Source organism: Trichosurus vulpecula, chromosome 4 (genome assembly GCF_011100635.1).
Source record: "Trichosurus vulpecula isolate mTriVul1 chromosome 4, mTriVul1.pri, whole genome shotgun sequence".
Lineage (NCBI taxonomy): Eukaryota > Metazoa > Chordata > Mammalia > Diprotodontia > Phalangeridae > Trichosurus > Trichosurus vulpecula.
In genome coordinates this window covers 391219294-391240472 of record NC_050576.1, presented here as the reverse complement: position 1 = coordinate 391240472, position 21179 = coordinate 391219294, and the positions used below count along the sequence as shown (strand labels likewise).

Here is a 21179-nt window from a genome sequence, read left to right as displayed (position 1 = left end):
ACATAATATATACACACACATACACATATTTCCACGGTCACTGTAAATGCAATTTTCCTGATTCTGCTTACTTTTCTTTGCATCACTTCGTATGACTTTCCCCTTTATCTCTGTATTTATCATATGTATCATTTATTAGCACACAGTAATATTCCTTTACATTATATACTATAACTTCTTAGGTTTTTTCCTGCTTGATAGAAAACCCGTCTTTTCAATATCATTATTCTTTAAGTGTTCTTGTTTGGCCATGAAACATAGAATACTATAGTCTCCATAGAATTGAAGTTGAGGATAACCTACAAGGCAATGGAAAGGTATATGGTCAGTTGACTAGCTGCAATATATTACAGACATGGGATAAAGCGGAAATGGCATAACAGATGTCATTAAGGAAATGTACAATTGAAAAATAGGGGCTGGTTACAAGACAGGAAAGAATTAAACAGCAGACAGCCCACATATTCCATTGGTACCTTTGTGATGTCAAGAGAAAGCAAAGAAGGCCCTAGCATGCTAGTTAGCTCCTTAGTCATGAACTTAATGGACAAATGTAAATACAGCTTAGATAGGGTTGTGATTTATGTTATTAGAGGGAGTACCCAGATTGAGTATTAATTCCATTGTTTCTGAGGATAAGTTGATAGCAAATAAGATCAGAGGTTGAATTAAAATGAAATGTGACTTACTTTTTCATGCTCAGAATACAGAGGTCAAACTTTTTTCTTACTCTTTTAAGATACTCAGATCCATGATTTCATCAATGTGCGTGTTCTCTAGTTTGGCATCCGAGTACCACCCAACATTCTGATCGGGCCTTCTGAGGGCCTTCCTCAATTTCTCTTGACATTATGAGAATACCAACTAAGCACATGAGCTGTCTGTCATTTAGCCCTTTCTCTTGTATCTTTGCCAGCCCATTTTCTTTTTTGATTAAACATATTTGATGATATCCTTACTCCAGCTCCTTCATTTATTTATTTATTTATTTGGTTTATTGCCTTCTGGGGGATCAAATATTGTAATCTTGCATGACCCACAGCTAAACGACATTGGAGTCAAACTAATATAAATTAATTGCATTTAAAGAGATAAATCTTTGTTTTAGGGATAGACTTGAGGTTATTACAGGAACTTTGTAATTTCCCAAAGGCAATAGAACCTGCTTTTCTGCTCAATTCCAAACCCAACCTAATATTCATGTGCAGGCCCATGAGTGTTGAGTGGTTTTAGCTCTTGCCCAGGACACTCAATAGTGTTTGTAGGGCTAGGTCCAGCTAACACAATGTATCTGTAAACAGGATCATTTGGTAGAACTAATCGTTTGTGGAATACATCCTTGATTTAGACTCTACTAGATCTCCAGCATGAAAGTGATGAACACTGTTGGTGGAGTTGTGAACTGCTCCACCCATTTTGGAACTGTCTGTATAGGGCTACAAAGCTGTGCGTACCTTTGATCTAGCAATACTGCTACTAGGTCTGTATCACAAAGAGATTTTTTTTTTTTAAAAAGGAAAAGGACCTATATGTAGAAAAATATTTATGGCAGCACTTTTTGTGGTGGCTAAGAATCAGAAATTGAGAAGATGCCCATCACAGTTTTATAGTCTTTTGGGCATAGTTTCAAATTGCTCTCCAGAATCAGTTCACAATTCCATTAGTTCATTAGTATCCCAATTTTCCCATATTCCCTCCAATATTTATAATTTTCTTTTTCCGTTATGTTAGCCAATCTTAAAGGTGTAAGTAGTACCTCAGAGTTGTTTTAATTTGTATTTCTCTAATCAATAGTGATTTAGCCCATTTTTATGTGAAAATAAATAGCTTTGATTTCTTGACCTGAAAATTGCCTGTTCATATCCTTTGACCGTTTATCAATTGGGAAATGACTCATATTCTTATAAATTTGACTCACATATATTTGAGAAATGAGGCCTTTATTAGAGAAATTTGTTGTAAATTTTTCCCTCAGTTTTGTTTTCATTCTAATCCTGGATGCATTGGTTTTGTTTATGCAAAACCTCCCCCCCCCCCACTTAATAGTATCTTATTTTTTCCAATTACATGTAAAGATGGTTTTCAGCACTCACTTTTATAAGATTTTGAGTTCCACATAGTTTTCTCCCTCTCCTTCCCTTTCCCCAAGACAGCAAACAATCTGATATAGGTTATGCATATACAATCATATTAAACATATTTCCTCATTAGTCTTATTGTGAAAGAAGAAATAGAACAAGAACTCACTATTTGACAAAAACTGCTGGGGAAACTGGAAAATATTATGGCAGAAAGTAAGCATAGACCAACATCTTACACCAAAATAAAGTCCGAATGGGTTTATGATTTCGATATAAAGGCTGATACTATAAGCAAATTAGGAGAGCAAGGAATAGTTTACCTGTCAGATTTATGGAGAATGGAGGAATTTATGACTAAACAAGAGTTAGAGAACATTATGAAATGCTAAAATGGATAATTTTGATTACATTAAATTGAAAAGTTTTTGTACAAACAAAGCCAATGCAACCAAGATTAGGAGGGAAGCAAAAATCTGGGAAAGAATTTTTACCACCAGCGTCTTTCATAAATGCCTCATATCTCAAATATATATAAGAATACAAGTCATTCCCCAATTGATAAATGTTCAAAGGATATGAAAAAGTAGTTTTCAGAGGAAGAAATTAAAGATATCTACAGTCATATGAAAAAATGCACTACATCACTATTGATTAGAGAAATGCAAATCAAAACAACTCTTTGGTACCACATTACACATGTCAGATTGGCTAACATGAGAAAACAGGAAAATGAGAAATGTTGGAGAAGATGTGGGAAAATTGCAACACTAATGCATTGTTGGTGGAGTTGTGAACTGATCCTACCATTCTGACAAGCAATTTGGAACTATGCCCAAAGGGCTATAAAACTCTGCAAACCCTTTGATACAGCAATACCACTTCTAGGGCTATATCCCAAAGAGATCATACAAATGGGAAAAGGACCCACATATACAAAAATATTTATAGCAGCTCTTTTTGTGGTGGCCAAGAATTGGAAATTGAGGGGATGCCCATCAACGGGGGAACGGCTGAACAAGTTGTGGCATATGAATGTAATGGAATACTATTGTGCTAAAAGAAATGATGAGCAAGTGGACTTCACAAAAACCTGGAAAAGCTTATATGAACTGATGCTGAGTGAGGGGAGCAGAACCAGGAGAACACTGTACACAGTTACAGCCACATTGTGTGATGATTAACTTTGATAGACTTGGCACTTCTCAGCAATGCAAGGTTCTAAGACAACTCCAAAAGACTCATGATGGAAAATGCTATCTACATCCAGAATAAAAATAACGGAATCTGAATGCAGATCAAAGCATACCTTTTGCCCTCTCTTGTTTTGTTTCTTCTTTCTCGTGCTTCGTTCCATTGGTTCTAATTCTTCTTTGCAACATGACTAATGTGAAAATATGTTTAATGTGAATATATAGAGAGACCACATCAGATTGTAGTCCATCTTGGGGAACAGGGATAGGGAGGGAGGCGGAGAAAATTTGGAACTCAAAAGCTTGTGGAACTGAATGCTGTAAACTAAAAATAAATTAAGAAGAAGAAGAAACAGAACAAAAGGGAAAAGCCACACCAAAAAAAAAAAACACAAAAAAAGTGTAAATAGTATGCTTTGATCTGCCTTCAAATTCTGTAGTTCTTTCTCTGGATTTAGATAGCATTTTACATCATGAGTCTTTTGGAATTGGCTTGGATCATTGTATTGCTGAGAAGAGCTAAGCCAATCATGGCTGATCACCTGTGCAAAACCTTTTTAATTTAATGTAATTAAAATTATCCATTTTATTTTGTGTGATAGTCTCTATCTCCTGTTTTGACATAAATTTTTCACTTAACCATAGATATGAAGTAAAATATTCCATGTTCCCCTGATTTGTCTTTATGTCTAAATAATGTATCTGTTTTGATCTTATCTTAGAATATGGTGTGAGAAGTTCGTGTATACCTAGTTTCTGCCAAACTGCTTTTCAGTTTTCCCAGCAATTTTTTTCAGATAGTGGGTTCTTTTCCCAAGGGCTGAGATCTTTAGATTTCTCAAATGGCAGATTATTATGCTCATTTGCAATCGTGTGTTATGTACCTAATTTATTCTGCTTATCTACCACTCTATTTCTTAGCCAGTACCAGATTGATATTACTGCTTTATAATATAGTTTGAGATAATGGTACAGCTAGGCCACTCTCCATGTTTTTTTTTCCATTGATTCCCTTGGTATTCTTGACCATTTGTTCTTATAAATTTTGTTATTTTTTTTCTAGCACTATGAAATAATTTTTTGTTAGTTTGATTGGTATGGCAGTAAATAAGTAAATTAATTTAGATAGAATTGTCATTTTTATTATATTGACTTGGCCTACCTGTTAGCAGTTGATATTTTTTCAGTTGTTTAGCTCTATCTTTATATGTGTTTATAATTTTGTTCATATAGTCCTGGGTTTATCTTGGTCCTATTGTTTATTTTGTGATTAGATTTATCTAGTTCCAAGAGGGAAAATTTGAGGTCCTCCACTAGTATAGTTTTACTGTTTCCTCCTATAATGGATACTCTATCATTTGGTGCATATATGTTTAGTATTGATACTAAAACTGATACTTCATTGTCAATGGTACCTTTTAGCAAGATGTAGTTTCCTTCTTTCTCTTTTAATTAGATCTGTTTTCGCTTTTGCTTTGTCTGAGATCATATTGCTACCCCACTTTTTTTAATTTCAGTTGAAGCCTAATAGATTCTGCTCCAGCCCCTTATCTTTATTCTAGGTGTGTCTCTGCTTCAAGTGTGTTTCTTGTAAATGACATATTGTAGGATTCTAGTTTTTGATCCACTGTACTATCCATTTCCATTTTATGGGAGAGTTGATCCCATTCACCTTCACAATTATGAATACTAACTGTGTATTTCCCTCCATCTTGTTTTTCCCATCTATCCTTTTCTCTCTCCCTCTCTCTCTCCCTCTCACTCTCCCATTTCCCCCTGCCTCCTCACAAGTGTTTTCTACCACGTCCCCCTATCTGCCCTCTTTCCTTTTATCAGTTCCTGTGCCCCTTCTTATCCCTCACCCCTTCTACTTTCCTACAAGGTAAGATAGATTTCTATACCCAACTGAGTGTGTAAGTTATTCCATCTTTGAGCCAATTCTGATAAGACTAAGATTCAAACATTACACCCCACTCCCATCTTTCACTCCATTGTAGTAGCTCTTCTCTACCTCTTCATGTGAAATAATTTATTGCATTCTACCTCCCTCTTCCCAGTGCAATCCTCTTTCTCCTTATTTTTTTGTTTATTTATTTTTGGATATTATCCTATTGTATTCAACTTATTCTCCTGCCCTCTATCTATGCATACACCTTTTAACTGCCCTGATAGTGATAAAGTTCTTAAGAATTAAAAGTATTACCTTCCCTTGTAGGAATGTAAACATTTTAACCTTATTGAATCCCTTATGCTTTCTCTTTCTTGTTTACCTTTTCATGCTTCTCTTTAGTCTTTGAAAATCAAATTTTTTGTTCAGTTCTGGTCTTTTCATCAGGAATGCTTAAAAATTCTCTATTTCATTGAAGGGTACATTTTTGCCCCTGAAGGATTATACTCAGGTTCTCTGGGTAGGTGATTCTTGGTTGTAATCCTTCTTCCTTTGCCTTTAGGAATATCATATTGCAAGCCCTCTGATCCTTTAATGTAGAACCTTCTAAGTGCTGTGTAATCCTGACTGTGACAGCTCCACAATATTTGAATTGTTTCTCTCTGTCTCCTTGACCTGGGAGCTCTGGAATTTGACTATTACTGTACAACCACAGTCTGTGTGTTGTTAAGCATTTTTAAATTAAGCAGATTAAGTCAAATTATCTTTAGTAATATTTAAAATGTTTTGCAGCTGTGATTCAGTCACTTTTCATTATTGTTTGTGTCACCCTTGTGCCATATTTCTTTGGTTGGAGGCTGAGAACTTTTGCATTTTGTTCCCCGCCTGTTCATCAACTTCCTTTATTAACCTGTGGCATTACTTAACTGATCTTTGTGCCTGTACTTTCACTTGAGGGAAAGTTTATTGAAAATACTTGGGCTAGACTTTGCCAGGTAGGAATTATGCAGAAGAGTAGGCAAGACGTTTTAGAGTGGGAAAGCAACACGAACAGGAGAAATAGGAATTAGCATGTTAAATGCAAAGGACATTATGGATACTAAGCTGACTAGACCAGAAAGTTCATGCTGAGGAATAGCAGAAAATGAAATGGGATAGTGCGAGATTTAGAAATCCTTGTAGGTAATGTAGATAGATGTACATAGATATGATGTAGTAGGCAGTAGGGAGCCAATGTTGACTCTTGAGCAAGGAAAAAAATATTGCAAATTTCCTTGTAAGTTTGCAGTGGCATGTGTCCAAAATAAAATCATTTTGATGGAAAAAAATCACAGTTCTTGGTAACACACTTGAGATTTAGGGGAAAGGTAAAAAAGATGACACCAAATATTCCAGCCTGGGATATTGAGATGATAGTGATATTAACAAGATTGGGGATATTGAGCAGTTTAGGTAAGAAGAATGTTGTCTTTCGTAGAATAGCATTGTGGTCTCTATTACGATATATGTTTGGGTTTCTGTTGATTCTTGACATTCTATGTAACAATGTATTTTGTACACCTAAATTAAATATATAGTTATTGTGGTGAAGTTTGGGTTGTTTTTTTTTGGCTATTATGCCTTCTTTTGTTGTAAAAGGTCTGTTTTAATTTTTTTTTCTGTATATCCTTTATTTTTGGTGCAGATTTTTTAAATCTTAAAAGTCTGTTCCCTTTTCTATACATCAGCTTCCCTCTCCAGAAGAGAAGTGTCAACAAGTGTTGGAACCACCATATGATGAAATGTTTGCAGCTCATTTAAGGTAGACTAAATTGGTGGTGGGTGGAAGGGGGGCCACTTAATTTCTTAAATTTACCAGGCAATTTATTTTGGATTTTTTAATGGAACTATTAGTAGAAAACTCTCTTGATGTCTTTACTATGACATAGCCTTATAAAAAGTTTATAAGATTAACATTTATAAGTACTCTGAACAATTTCCCTATTTCAAGAAACTTGAGACTTCCTTTATAGTTGTTTGTTGGTAATTATATTTCTGCATGTATATCGAGTATAAAATAAAATACACCACTTAATCTTTCTGAAGACACTGTATTTAGTGTTTTCATTTGAGTATAAGGAAAATGCATTCATGATTCTATTTTTAGCGTCACTTTTAACTTGTATAGAAATGTCTTCTTGCCCTACTGCTGAGGAAACAGGCATAGAAGCAAAGCAAATATTATTTTTAATATAACTTCTTATAACTATTGTTGTTTACTTTTTAAATATCCATTTGGACAAACTGTTCTAAAGCTAGGATGTGTTTAATTGGGAAGCCTAAATATAGTTACTGAATAAGTGAGAGAGAAGGACCCAATAAGCTATTGGGAGATTTCATCCTGGAAGTGAGATAGCCAGCACTTCCTACTGGTTTTCAACACACTGTTCAGATTTTGGTGGAGTTCCATACTTTCAAATAGCATGATGAAACTTGATAAGGCATACTTGTCCTAGACATAAGTCTATTTAAAGCTCCTTAACCCTATTAACATAGCTGAGGGCCACTCATCACAATAGAGGGACCACCAGAAAGAACTGAATATCCCCTTCTGGGCTTTCACAAAGTAGTTCCAAACCTGTGTGAGAGGCAGGACCATATCCCAACACTCTCTGACCTTACCTCTAAGACAATTCTCTCATTTTCAACCATTCTTTACATGATCAGTTTGGAGCATTTCACCTATCATTCAGAAACCCGTACAAAGGTAGGGTATTTTGTGGTAGAAGTGGGAAATATGTTTAAACAATTTTTTCTAAGAATAAATTTTCTCGGACTTTTTTTTTAATAGGTGTACCTATGCAGTGGGAAACCATGATTTCATTGAAGCATACAAATGCCAGACTGTGATAGTTCAATATCTTTTTTTTTCCAATATCTTTTTTTCCCATAAGTTAATTTTGTAATAGAGTGCTCAATTACAGGTTCAAGAATGTAGAGCTTGGGAGGAATTTTCTATACCTTTAATTGGAAAGAAATTGAAAAATATTAGGAAGTAAAATTTATTTTAACCTTTCATTTCAATATTTGTTAAACAGCAACATAGTCCAAGGCACTATGCTAGCTATTGAAGAATATAAACATGAAAATTACATAGTTCTTCCTCATAGGTAGCTTATAGTTCCTTCATTAATTCGTTCAATAGCTATTATATGCCTACTCTGTGCAAGGTATTATATGACATAGGAAAAATAAGATGTACATCACTTCTAGATATGAGTGCACAGGAAAAGCTCAAAGTACTGTCTGTCTTAAGTATTTAAATTTATATAAAAATTATGTCATTGGATAACATCAAGTAGGGTAAAACATTGAGCCATATTAAAGGACACTTATTTGTTTAATTTAAAGTCTTATGTCTTAATTATATCAGTTGGTTGAGCCTGAGTCATGGAATCATGAATTTAAAACACATTAATTTTTCATGGTAACAAATGACCTTAAGGCAAATTAAGTTTTTCAAACCAACAGGTCCTTAGCTTTGCTAATAGACATGTAACCAGAGCCATGATTGTTGATTGTGCTGGTTTTTATTTCCTGTCCTAGAGAGGTAGTCTGTTCAGTCTTTTGCTATCCGACATAGAGTCATAAGAAATTAAAACTTTATTATCTCTAGATTCTTAGTTCTAAAATTGTGTAATCCATTAAATAAGCTTTTATATCATAGGCTTCTGAATTATTGCCATAAATATAATGATATGATTATCTAGGCTGGGAAAATCCAAATATAATTTTTGAAATTATACTGCATGATTTGCAGTGTTGTTATAGTAGCATGTACCTGGACTTTGGGGCAGTAATTGGGAAGAAAAATTATTTTAGACTATTTATACCTGTTGAAATTTAGCAACTTGAAATATTGGTTTATGAAAATGAATTCCGAAGATGTTAGTAACATAATTGGAAATAGCAAAGATGAATGTCTTTTTATCAAACTATCTGTAAATGTTATATTTTGAGTTTTAGTCTATATCATATCTTCCTTAATATAACACATCTTTCCTGCGAGCATTTCAAGCCCACAAAGAAGAAAACTGGTAAGTATTCTGCTAAAACAGTTAAAAACTTTTAAGTGGCAAATATTTTTTGGATCTTCTTTCTCTAAGCTGTAAATGTCTATTTTCTTGGTGGGTTTCTGAGATTTGAGTAAAAAAAAAATTGAACTCTGTTATTCCATGTAGTTTCTTTGGCATGTCATCCACTGTACCATGTAAAATTTTGGACTTATTAGTAAATCGCTTTTTATTTCAGTTACCACCCCCATCCCCCCAGTTAATTGAATATTATTTTTTTCTCCCTTTAAATACTTGAACTGTTTTGATTCTTGACAACACTTAAATTTTTTTATGATCTCACTTATTTTACCTGTCTTCATTTTTATGCCCCTCATGCATATTTTTGTAATAAAAAATGAGAAAGAGAAAAACAAAGAAGTTTATCAGAATTAACCAGCACATTAGCTCCTGACAGAATGCAGTGTTGTTTTAACACTTCTATTTCCTCACTCTGCAAAGAAGAGAATACATTGATTCATCTCTTTTTTGTAGACAACCATGTTTGACTCATAACTTTGATTTTAGACTTTGTGTAGATGAAAAGATGCTTTTAGGGTTATAGTGTGTGATTGGTCATTCAGTAAACCTCTACTCTGGTCAAAACATTTTGCTGGGCTCTAGAGAAGGGTTAGATAACTTATGATTCCTGCTTCTCTCTAGTAGGGGGAATCACACACACACACACACACATACACACACACACACACACACACACACACACACACACACACACACACGAAATATTAAGTCAGTACCTTAAGCAGGTGCAGTATGCCGAATGGGATCATGTAAAGATAACATTATTAATTGTTATTACTGACATACTCACACATGACATGGCATTTGAAATGACCTTAAAGGACAGGTAGGAATTAAGCAGATGAAGAAAGATGAGAGATATTTTAGGCATAAGGACTGTAGTAAACAAAAGGCCTGCAGCAGGAGTTCTGAACCTAGAGTCTGTGAACTTTAAAAAACATTTTGGTAGCTACATTTCGATGTAATTGATTTTCTTTGTAATTCTGTGTAATTTATTTTATATATTTAAAAACATTATTTTGAGAAGGGGTCCATAGGCTTCACCAGACTGTTTGTGGGATCCATTTACAACACCAAAAAGTTTAAGAAGCCCTTGCCTAGAGGATACAGGGAATGTTGGGAGATAGAGGTTAAGTTCAGCTTGGCTAAAGCATAAAGTAAGTGATTAGAAAAGTTGGGTGGCATCAGATTGTGGGGGACCTTAATTGCTAGTAGTTTAAAGTTTTCTTGGTGGACTACTCTAGAACATTATTGAGCAGAAGAGTATATGGCTAAATCATGTATGCTTAAGGAACATTACCCTGATAGTTTGGTAAAGTACAGATAGACCTACCGGAAAGTCTTAAGAGAAAATTACTTAACAGAATATTACTTTATATAAAAACTCAGAAAGTTTTTAATTGTTATTTCTTTAGGGCTTTGCCTATTATGTATGCTGTAGCACTTGACCTTCGAGTTTTTGCTAATAATGTAAGTAACAGTACAACATGGAATGTCATGATTGCTTAGTTAACTGTAAACTCAGTACTTAAAATCTATTAGCTCCTGCATAATTTTATTATCTTTTTTCTGAAAATTTCAAGAATTAGGATTATTTGGCATGGAGAAGAAACTTTCGGAAGTGACTCGACTGATTCTGTACTTTAATGAAGGCCAAAATTAAATATGTAAATACGTGCTGAGATTCTGAGAGTATGTTTGTGTAGATAGGTTGAATAGTTGTGCATATAGGTAGCCACAAATGTGTGATTCTTGGCATGTGGTTGCCAAAGGGCTTCATTCATTTTAGAGTGATTATTCTGCCAGTGATTATACTCTTGTTTTTCTTTCATTACAGGAGATAAACTCTCTTTTAAGCAACTGTACCATGGAAGAGTGTAGATTTGAGTGACAGCTAAAGCATTCTCTAGTATGGGTATAGCCAGTTATTAACTAATGCTAGGCTAAATAGATAGGTGTTCTGTGGTGGGTGGGCATGTGGCAGGATAGTCAAAGATTATGAAAGGAAAGACGCAAGGACTCTTTCTTTTTGCTTCCCGATTTATGACCTGTGAGCATATGAAAAGCTACTATTACATAGTAGTGACTCAGTCATCTCTTGTCTTTACTGAAGACTAAACTGTAAGTGCAACACAGGTGTATTAAATTCTTTTCTTAGTCTCCCCTCACTTAGCAGAGTGCAGGCCTGGTATGTAGTAAATGGTAAATAAATTCTTGTTCACTGACTGATATGAGGAAGAACTTAAATAACTCCTTAATTAAATTTTGAATAATTTATTTTTCTATTTGGACCTGTGATTTCATCAATGTGGAGAGCTCTCTGGTATGGAAACTTCTTCCATAAATGTAGGTCAGCAGGTTTTTTTTTTTTTGCAGCCAGTTGCCCAAGATTCATTCTGAGATGGTTATGTGGCTGCCTTGCCCCTGGTTTGATTTGATCTGGCTCCAGTGCCAGCTCTCTATCCACTGCACCATGCTCTCTCTCAAATTATTTATTATGAAGGTAAAACTGGTTAAATTGGAATATGTTACTTAGGGGAGTCAGAATACTATTGAGTCTTATGTAGTTTTTTAAAAATGATAATTATCTATTTTTAAATGCTTTAAATATGGTAGCATAGATCATCTAACTTCTCATATTTTATTCTACAATTATGAATTTATATTTTAGCCTTAAAGCCAGATATTTTAAAGTTATTCTGAAGATTTTTTGAATTTATAAAGTAATCCAGAAAAAAAAAAAAAACCAAAACACTGCATCTTCTGTTAGGCTGACCAGCAGTTGGTGAAGAAAGGGAGAAGTAAAGTTGGGGATATGTTGGAAAAAGCAGCTGAATTACTGATGAGCTGTTTTCGAGTCTGTGCCAGTGATACGTGAGTAAAGAGTTGAAGTTTATATTTAATTCATTTCACTAAATCACTGTTGAATGTCTAGCATGTGCAGAATACTGTACTAAGATTGAAGGGGCATACTAGATGAGTAGGACAAAATTTACTATTTAGTAGGATCCTAATCACTAAGGATTCTTTGTCATAGTTGTCATTTGTGAGTTGTTTAATCGTGTTACTGTGTAGTGCTGAGAAGTAGCCAGTGGGTTGGCTGTTAATAAGCACAATTTTTCATTCACTTTAATCACCCTAATTGCTGTGTAAATCCCCAAAGTTTCCAAAGAAAAATTTTAGATTAACAGGTGAAATAGATTAAATTCTACTTTAAAGCACTAGAATGTCTAGAAACACTACAACACAGCTGTATATACTCTTATTTTTAATCCCTTTTCATAGTCTGCTTTGCACACTCAGGACAGAAAGCAAAATCTGTGCTTAAGGTTAAAAAAAAATCTGATACACATGATACACAAATTATTTGTTAGGAATTCTGTTTCTGTATTCTGAACCTGACAGCCAAGAGAATGAGCGTTTCTATATACCAACTAGAATATAAGTATTGCCCATTAAACTGTGACTATTAGGGTCAGCTTCCTCTTCCTTTTAAGTATGTATGTTATATACAACTTGTAATTTCAAAAGCCATCCTGCTTGTCTTGTTCCCTTTTGACCTTCTGTTCTTTTTACATTTTAGAGAAATGCTTTGTTAGGCCTTTCATCTCCCTTCTCCTCCCCTTTCTCCCTTCCCTCCTCTCTTCTCCTGTCCCTTACCCTCTTCCCCTTTTCCATCATTACAGACCCTTTCCCTTCTATTGTGCTCTCTTCAACTGAAAATTTTTTTTTAACACTTTTAATAAAAGAATTCCCATATTGGCCACTTGTGGAAATCTCTGTCTCATTCTACAACTTGAGTCCGTTGCTTTTCTGTTAGGAAAGTGAATAGCATGCTTCATCATTAGCATTCTAGTATCATGATTGATGACTGCATACAATATTATAAATTATCATGAGAGTAAGCTGAAGTACGTGAAGGCAGCTAAAGTGTGTGCCTTTGTGTCAAAGGGGCATAAAAAGTCATGGTTACCTTTTGGTCAAGGTCGTGCTTGTATTTTGAGCCCCCAAGACAGTCCATCCTGCCTGATAGCCCAGCGCTTTTTAGAGTATGCTGATCACACATAAAATAAACTTTTACTCCCAACACACATCTCTGTCAGCACTCATAAGTTCACTCCCTCATTGCTTTGCTCTTCCTCATCTCCAAGATCATCAATGTTTCAGTCCTTTGCTTACAGATCTTTCTGTACTAGAGCCTACCTTCTTTGCCTGGCTATTTTGTATAGACTGATTCTCCTGCTGCCCTTTGCCAAGTGGTTGCTGCCCTGTAGGCTGACTTCCAGCCTCTATTAGAACCACCATTCCTATGTGGTTTTCTCACAACATCTCTTCTAGAGGCCAATTCTGTATGATCCCTTGGCCCTTTGCCTGCTCTGAGTCATCTATTCATAGCTATTCTTAGCTACTTTAGACATTAATAATAAGAAATCTGCAAGTTTCCCCTCTTGACATATAATGATTAATGATCCTTCAGGGAAGCTTCTCCTAATGCAGTGAATTGCTAAAATAGTACTCTTCTAATCATTGCACAAAAGTAATATATACCATTCCGTTGGATTTTTTTCTGATTTGCTGCTCTTGGGGGAAGTCATTGCTACCAACTCCATATTCTTTCAGATCCCCCAATGTGGAAGTTGGGTGATATTTTCTGAAGGGAACCATACCTCAACTATTTGGTGGTTCCTAGATCATACCAATGGTCTGGAGGAGCTGGTCACGACAGATTTGATATCTAGTTTTTCTGAATTTGCACATTAAAAGAAATGCTCTGAATACAACAAGGAGATGTAGGAAGCTGATCCTCAATCTCTCTAGTGATGCTCGTAGTTCGGGTGGGCGAGTGAGTGAGTGAAAGAATGGGAAGAAAAATCAGGTAATGGTCAACTAAGTGGCACATTGGGTGGAGTGCTGGGGCTGGAGTCAGAAAGACTCATCTTCCTGAATTCAAATCTGGCCTCAGACACTTACAGTGTCTGTGGTGACCCTGGGCAAGTCACTTAATCCTGTTTGCTTCTGCTTTCTTATCTGTAAATGAGCTGGAGAAGGAAATGTCAAACCACTCTAGTATCTTTGCCAAGAAAATCCCAAATTGGGTCATGAAGTGTTCAACGTGACTGAAAACAACTGAACAATGATAGGAATTGAAGATGGACATTATCCTAAGCTGTGACCTCAGCAGGAAGGGTTTTGTTGTTCTCAGATTCCCTAATGTCCCCAGAACAGAGTAGGACATATATTGGGTGTTACTTTAAGTATTTTTGTTATAATGGCAGAACCATTAAACTATAGAGTCTCAGACACAGTTCACTTTTGCTGCCTCATCCCACAATCATTCTTACTATAGAAAGTTACTTTTCAAGAGACAGGGAAAAGAAAAACATCCCTCACATAGGAAGTTATTTATAGAAAACTTAGAACTACAAAGTAAGTCCCTTGGACTTTTGGCTCATGATTTTAGTTTTCAAATGAAAAAGTAGGGAAGTGGGCTTAGGGAAAGGTGAGACAAGTCAAAACTGAGTTTAAAATCATTGTTAAATGAAGGAAAAAAGGTTAACTTCATCATTATTGTTGGAGTTAAACCCATACCTGGTCCAAATCTGTTCAGGTAAGAAGCTCGTCTTCCACGTAGAAAGTAACTCCTCTGGGATTCACCTTTGTCAGAAAGTTAGTTGACAAAGGGTTGCTGAAGAAGAGAAGGGAACAGTGATGTGGATTTGCTTTTTAAGGAGCTTTCCAGGATCTGTAAAGGCATTGCTCTTGTGAAGGACTTTTTATTATCTTTTGAAAGACAAATTTAGTAAGTGGTTTTAAAAAATTTCTTCAGTTGTGAGTGGCAAAGGAGTGGGAAGATGCAGAGATAACTTGAGGGTTTTGCTTACATTGGAGATTGGGAAGATTATAATGTCAGTAACAGAAGTGGTAAAATTGGAACTGTCTTATCCCTACAGAATGATTTACATCCAAGGGAAGTTAATTGGCAGCTAGGTGGCACGGTGGAGAGAGCACCAGGCCAGGAGTCAGGAAAACCTGAGTTCAGATCCAACCTTAGTTACTTTACTAGCTGTGTGACCCTGGGCAAGTCACTTAACCCTATTTGCCTCAGTTTCCTCACCTGTAAAATGAGCTGGTGCAGGAAGTGGCAACCACTCCAGTATCTTTGCCAAGAAAACCCAAAATGGGGTCACAAAGAATCAGACATAACTGAAGTGATTGAAAAAGGGAAACTATCTGAATGTCTTCCAGAAAGTCTGCCTTGTCCGTTATGCTTCCTAGATTCGAGACTCTCCTTCAGTTGAAATTTTGATGCCTTTCCTATCTCTTCCTAGTAGGTAAAGCAGATGTCTAACCTGTGCCTACCCAAGCATGAGTGTGCATGTACTCTTCTGCAAATTAATTTGTGCTCTCTGAGGTAACAGATAAAGGTTCATTGTTAAGGAGAAATATACAGATTACAAACATACAGAAATGTACAGATTTCTATTTTGTATTGGCAGAATTTCTTAGTTTGTATTGGCAGACTTTCCTAGTCTAAATTAGTGGTTTTTCAGATATTTCACATTATGAGGGCATGCATGTATATCTTTTTGATAATTTATACAGAATCATTTAAAGTTTTTACCACTTTAAATGGAGTATGTCACTTCCTTTCCAACACTCGCTAAAATATTGGAAGGAAAAGAATCTGGATTTGATACAAATTAAGTAATAACATTATCCCAAGAATTGAGAAACCTGAGTCCTAGTTAGGGCAGTGCCACAGCACAGTAGATAGAGTGCTGAGCCTGAAGTCAGGAAGACCTGAGTTTAAATCCAGCCTCATATTCTTCCTTGCTGAGAGACCCTGGGCAAGTCACTTTATAGTCATCTGCCTCAGTTTCTTCAGCTGTAAGATGGATGTAATAGTAGGATCCACCTCACAGGGTTGTTGTGAGGATCTTAATCTCTATTCTAATCACAGTTATTTAGACAGGTTTAGTTAATTTTTAAGAATTTTCTGAAAATGGTTTCTATTCTTTGCTTTGTTTATAGATACTAGACTGGGTTAATAATCAATACATTAAGGTATCGGGGAAGGGAAATGTGCATTTCTCCGTATGAATTTACAGTACAAGAAATAAGTATTAAGTACTTCCTGTATGCAGAGCACTGGGCTATGATCTGCAAGAAGTTACGATGTTTCAGTAAGACACGGCCCTTTGAAGACCAAGGTCCTTAAGGAGCTTCTGTTCTAGTGAAGGATAAGACACTAATCCCAGGAGCTATATATAATATTCATTGTAAAGCTATAAAACAAAGTGCTACGTGAAGTCTGAGGATACAGGTTATTATCAGCTAAAGGAATTATAGAAGACTTTCTAATGAAGTTGGTTTTTGAATTGTGCTGTAAAGAACAGATGGGTGTTCATTAGCCATGGAGAAAGGAAGACATGTTAGACATAGGAAATAGTGTGAGTGGAGGCATGATAATAGCAAACACATTGCATGTTCATGGGGCCAAAATCAGTCTAGTTTTGCTGTAGGAGAGAAGTGAGTAATATGAGATGAGTCCAAAAGCATAGTATAGTGCTACATTGCAGAGGATCTTAGATGCCAGGCAGAAGAGTTTCTGTTTTACTCAGAATAGCTGCTGGGGTAACATAGCCAGATTTATACATAAAAGAAATATATTCTGGCGATGGTGTAGAGCAGCGCTTCTTAAACTGTATGTGGTCACAGCCCACAGTGTAAGAAGCGCCGAAGGGGTCACGAGTGGAACAAAGTTTAAGAACCCCTTGTGTAAAGGAGAAATCATACAGATTAAATTGTAGACCGGGAAAACCTGTGAGGTGGTAGTTGGCTTTTTCTAGATGGGTGGTAATGAGGACCTGTACTAGGGTGTACTCTCAACAGACTGTACTAGGGTGTACTCTCAACAGACTGAAGCTCCCGGAGGCTCGTCATACTGGGGTTGGACTCAGTGTGGGCACCCACTCAACTTTAGCTCCAAACTCAAGCTGCCCCCTTGCCTCAGCCTTCTGCAGCAGCATGCCCCACCACACCTGACCAATTCAAAGTACAAGGATGAGGATATTCAAGTCAGGAATGACTGAAAGTTCAGGGGGAGGGAGATTCTAGAGCAGTAGCTTGTGAAACATTAAAGTTGTTGGCCATAAAGATCCAGGCTGGGAAATTGTTGACCGTGAAGATCCAGAGTGGGAGAGAATAAAGATAGGTCAGGAGACTGAGGGTCATGCCAAGGGCATTGTGAGTGATAAAGATAGGAAGTTGTAGTCAGAAGAATTGTAGAAATCCTGGTTCTTGGAGGTGACTCATTTCAGAGAGATGGTGTCTGTGGCTAAAGTGGAGGAGGGAACGTCACTGGAGTCGAAAAGGTTGAGGAATTGTGTGGTCTGGCTAGTGAAGGGGTTTTTAGTATTAACAATGAAACCCCTGAATACAGTAGTGGGGAATGAGGATGGAGTGGAAGACGTTAAGCTGTGTGTGAAAGTCACTAGAGAAAAAATGGAAGGCTAATCTGGAGATTGGGAGAGAACTACAGAAATGTGGGGAGCAGATGATACAGATGGATTACATGGAACTTGAAAGAGAGAGGTCATTAAGAGAGAGTGGTAGAGCAGTAATCAGTGGGGAAACAAGGAGTCGTCTGTCCACTAATTCTCATAGCTCTGTGAGTCATGAAGAGTGACTTCCATGTATTAGATAAGATCTTTTTTTTCCCCTGCTTCCATTTTAGTAGTGACATGTGAAGGTCCCGTGGCTCTTACAACTTTCTTTCTGAAAGCTTATTTGATTGTTTTTCTCATTGTAACTAGTCACAGAATTTTCACTTCTTCTTTTTCTTAATCTCTTACAACAGCCGTGCTGGTATAGATGATTCTAAGAAGTGGGGAATGCTATTTCTGGTCAATCAACTATTTAAAATTTACTTTAAGGTAGGCTTCTAGTTTAATACTTGATAATAATGTATATTTATAAAGTGCATTTTTTTTTCTAGGATGATTACCTCATGAATACTACATTTATCTTAACCCTGGTTGATGGAAGTAGCAAGTTTTATGACTTCTACTTTACAGAATGATTTTAATATTCTTACTGAGATAGCATAGTACTATTTTATCTAACTTATTTAATTTTTGTATATTATGTGCTAACTTGAATCTCCTCTTTACAGATCAACAAACTTCATCTTTGTAAGCCCTTAATTAGAGCAATTGATAGCTCAAATCTGAAAGATGACTACAGCACAGCACAGAGAGTTACATACAAGTACTATGTTGGTCGCAAGGCGATGTTTGACAGTGATTTTAAGCAAGGTATCCTAATAGAATAAGTTATTTATTGATAGAGGGATTGAAAACAACATGCTTGATAATAAAAAATCTTCAGCTCATAATACAGTTACCGTATTTCAGTTCCACATAGGACAACAGGTAACAGGTGCTGGATTGTGTTCTTTGTTGGAGCCAAAGTTGTTTAAACATCAATGAAAATCAAACATTTGAAAGTTCACTGTCCCTGCAAGAAAAAAACTCCACACTCTCTTCCAACAAAAGGATTCACAGCTAGTATCACAGACTGAAAGTTGTTCTTTTTTTTCTCTTTTTTGTATGTGTTAATGAAACAGCCACAAAATATATGTATTTTAAAGTTCTTATTCAGTTCTTCATATCTCCTGTGAGTGAAGTTGTGTAGTATACTCTGCTTCACTCTGGATACAAAGGTGAAAGAGCACAATCCCTGCTTGTGTTCTTGGTGGAGGAATAAAACAAGAACACAAATGGCTCCCATAAAAAGGGGGCAAAGACAAAAGTTACTACTCTTTTGGGGACCTTAGCAAAGGCTTGGAGAAGGTGGTGACACCTGCGTTGGACATTGCAGAAAGGAAAGGTTTCCAGCAGGTTGAGACGGGCTGAGTCTATTTCAAGGCTGGGAGACTGCAAACGCAAAGGAAAGGGTGGGGCAAGATTGGGAAACTGGGCACTGCTGCCCAGTCATGAGCCACTGGAGCTTTTGTGCAGTGGAGTGATGGGATCTTATCTGTTAATCAAAAAGATGACCATGATATCTGTGTGAAGGGTAACTTGGGGAAGAGAGTGACTGAGGTAGGCCTTTAGGGAAGAGGCAATGATACCTGAGCTGGGGCGGTAGCAACAAGGAGAAAGGAAAGCACAGTTGCAAGGAAGGTTTCACAAGTAGAAATGTTAGGAACTGGCTGTTGGTTGGATGTGGTGTTTGGGGAAACGGAGAGAGAAGAATAAAAAATTATTCCTAAATTGTGAGTGAGGGGTGGTGTGGGGCTAAGAGCAGTAGGGCGAGTTTGGACTTCCTGATGGGCCGTCCATTTGAGGTATCCAGGTAGGGAGCTGAGGGGAAAGAGGTCAGAACTAGAGATAGAGGCTGGGGAGTTATCTGCATGGAAGTGATTCAGTTCAGGTCGGTGTTGTCATAGTACAGTGTAATGGGTGTGCCGTGTTGGCTCTGATATCAGAGGACTTTGGTTCAGATTCTACCTTTGGCACTTAGTAATCACTTAAGCTCTCTGGGCCTCAGATTCCTCAACTGTTAAAGAAGAAAGGCTGGACTGTGTGGTCTCTGCAATCCTTTACATCTTTAGATCTATGATTATCGAAGTCACGGAGAGTGTAGAAAGACAAAACGAATGGCCAGAAAGGGAGGAGAACCAGGATAGTGCAGGGTTCCAGAGTCCATGGGAGAGAGGGCAGGAGGAAGAAGGAGGGTGCTTATTAATGTTAGAGGCAGTAGAGGGAGTAAGCAGAATCGGAACTGAAAACAGCCATTGGATCATGGTGGAAAGAAGAGCATAGGGACTCAGGTTAGGGCCTTGCTCTTCTGGTTATTTTAACTTGTTTGAACTGGAGTAAAAGTCAGTTCACCACCTGGGGCATTGCTATCGCTCTTCATCTCTAAAATTGGTGGGAGGCAGCATGGTTCAGTGAAAAGTACTGGCTTTGAGGTCAGAGGCCCTGGGTTCAAATCCTGCCTCTGCCTCTTACAGAGCAAGTCCTTTAATCTCTCTCTGTCTTAGGTTCCTTAGCTGCAAAATAAGTGGGATAGATCAGATAGATTACAGGGTTTCTTCCCACTGTAAATCCACGATCCCAGGATGTCTGAGGTCTCTTCCAACTCTTAAATTCCTATGAACTTGTGAATAGAGAGGTCCTGGCGCCCGTGGAGAAAGCACTTTTTTAGTAGAATGTTGTGGGGTGGAAGCCAGATTGCAAGTAGTAGAGGAGCGAGTGAATAACAACTATAGACAGCAAGTGTAGATGACTTTTTCTAGAAGTTTGGCAGTGAAGGGGGGAAAGAGGGGATGGTACTTAGAAGGGGTAACAGGGTCAAGGGAAGGATTTTGTGGAATAGGGGAGACCTAAACAGATTTGTAGATCTAGGAGAAGAAATGGAACACAAATCGGATGTAGGCGATGATTATGAGACAGGAGAGGAGAGGATCAAAGGCACAGGTGGAGCTTTGGAAAAGTGAAGGACGCCTCACTCCATGAGACCATAGAGATGGCAAGGCAAAGATTGTGTGAGGGTGTTGAGAACACTCCAGTGGCCTTGACCTTTCCTAGTCTAACCTGAACCTAAACAAGAAATTCCTGACAGAGTCACCTAATTTCTATTGTAAATCTTAAGCAACAGGCACGCCACTCTGTCCCGAGGCAGCTCATTGCATCTTCAGCTAGCTCTCCAGGTTAGAAAGGTTTTCCTTCTGTCAAGTAGTAATATACATTTTTTCAACATCCACCGTTATTCTTCATTCTGCTCTTTGAAGACATGCAAAGCAAATTTAATCCTTCTTTAATATGACTGATCTTCAGCTTCATGAAGAAGATAGCTGTCATGTCCCTAATGAGTCTTC

General features: G+C 37.0%; 1 protein-coding gene across 2 annotated transcripts in view; it reads left to right on the top strand.

Moving 5' to 3' along the window:
* PCID2 (PCI domain containing 2) overlaps positions 1-21179 on the top strand; it is a 49937-nt gene that overhangs the window by 22499 nt on the left and 6259 nt on the right. Inside the window, exons 3-9 of one of the 2 annotated variants that reach the window (XM_036757077.1) lie at positions 6887-6960; positions 7990-8055; positions 9194-9235; positions 10708-10762; positions 12063-12166; positions 18153-18228; positions 18468-18609. In XM_036757077.1, the coding sequence (XP_036612972.1) occupies positions 6887-6960; positions 7990-8055; positions 9194-9235; positions 10708-10762; positions 12063-12166; positions 18153-18228; positions 18468-18609 (559 nt within the window). Of the gene's footprint in view, positions 1-6886; positions 6961-7989; positions 8056-9193; positions 9236-10707; positions 10763-11687; positions 11796-12062; positions 12167-18152; positions 18229-18467; positions 18610-21179 lie in introns of those variants that run through there. The other variant, XM_036757078.1, reaches the window with a different exon arrangement.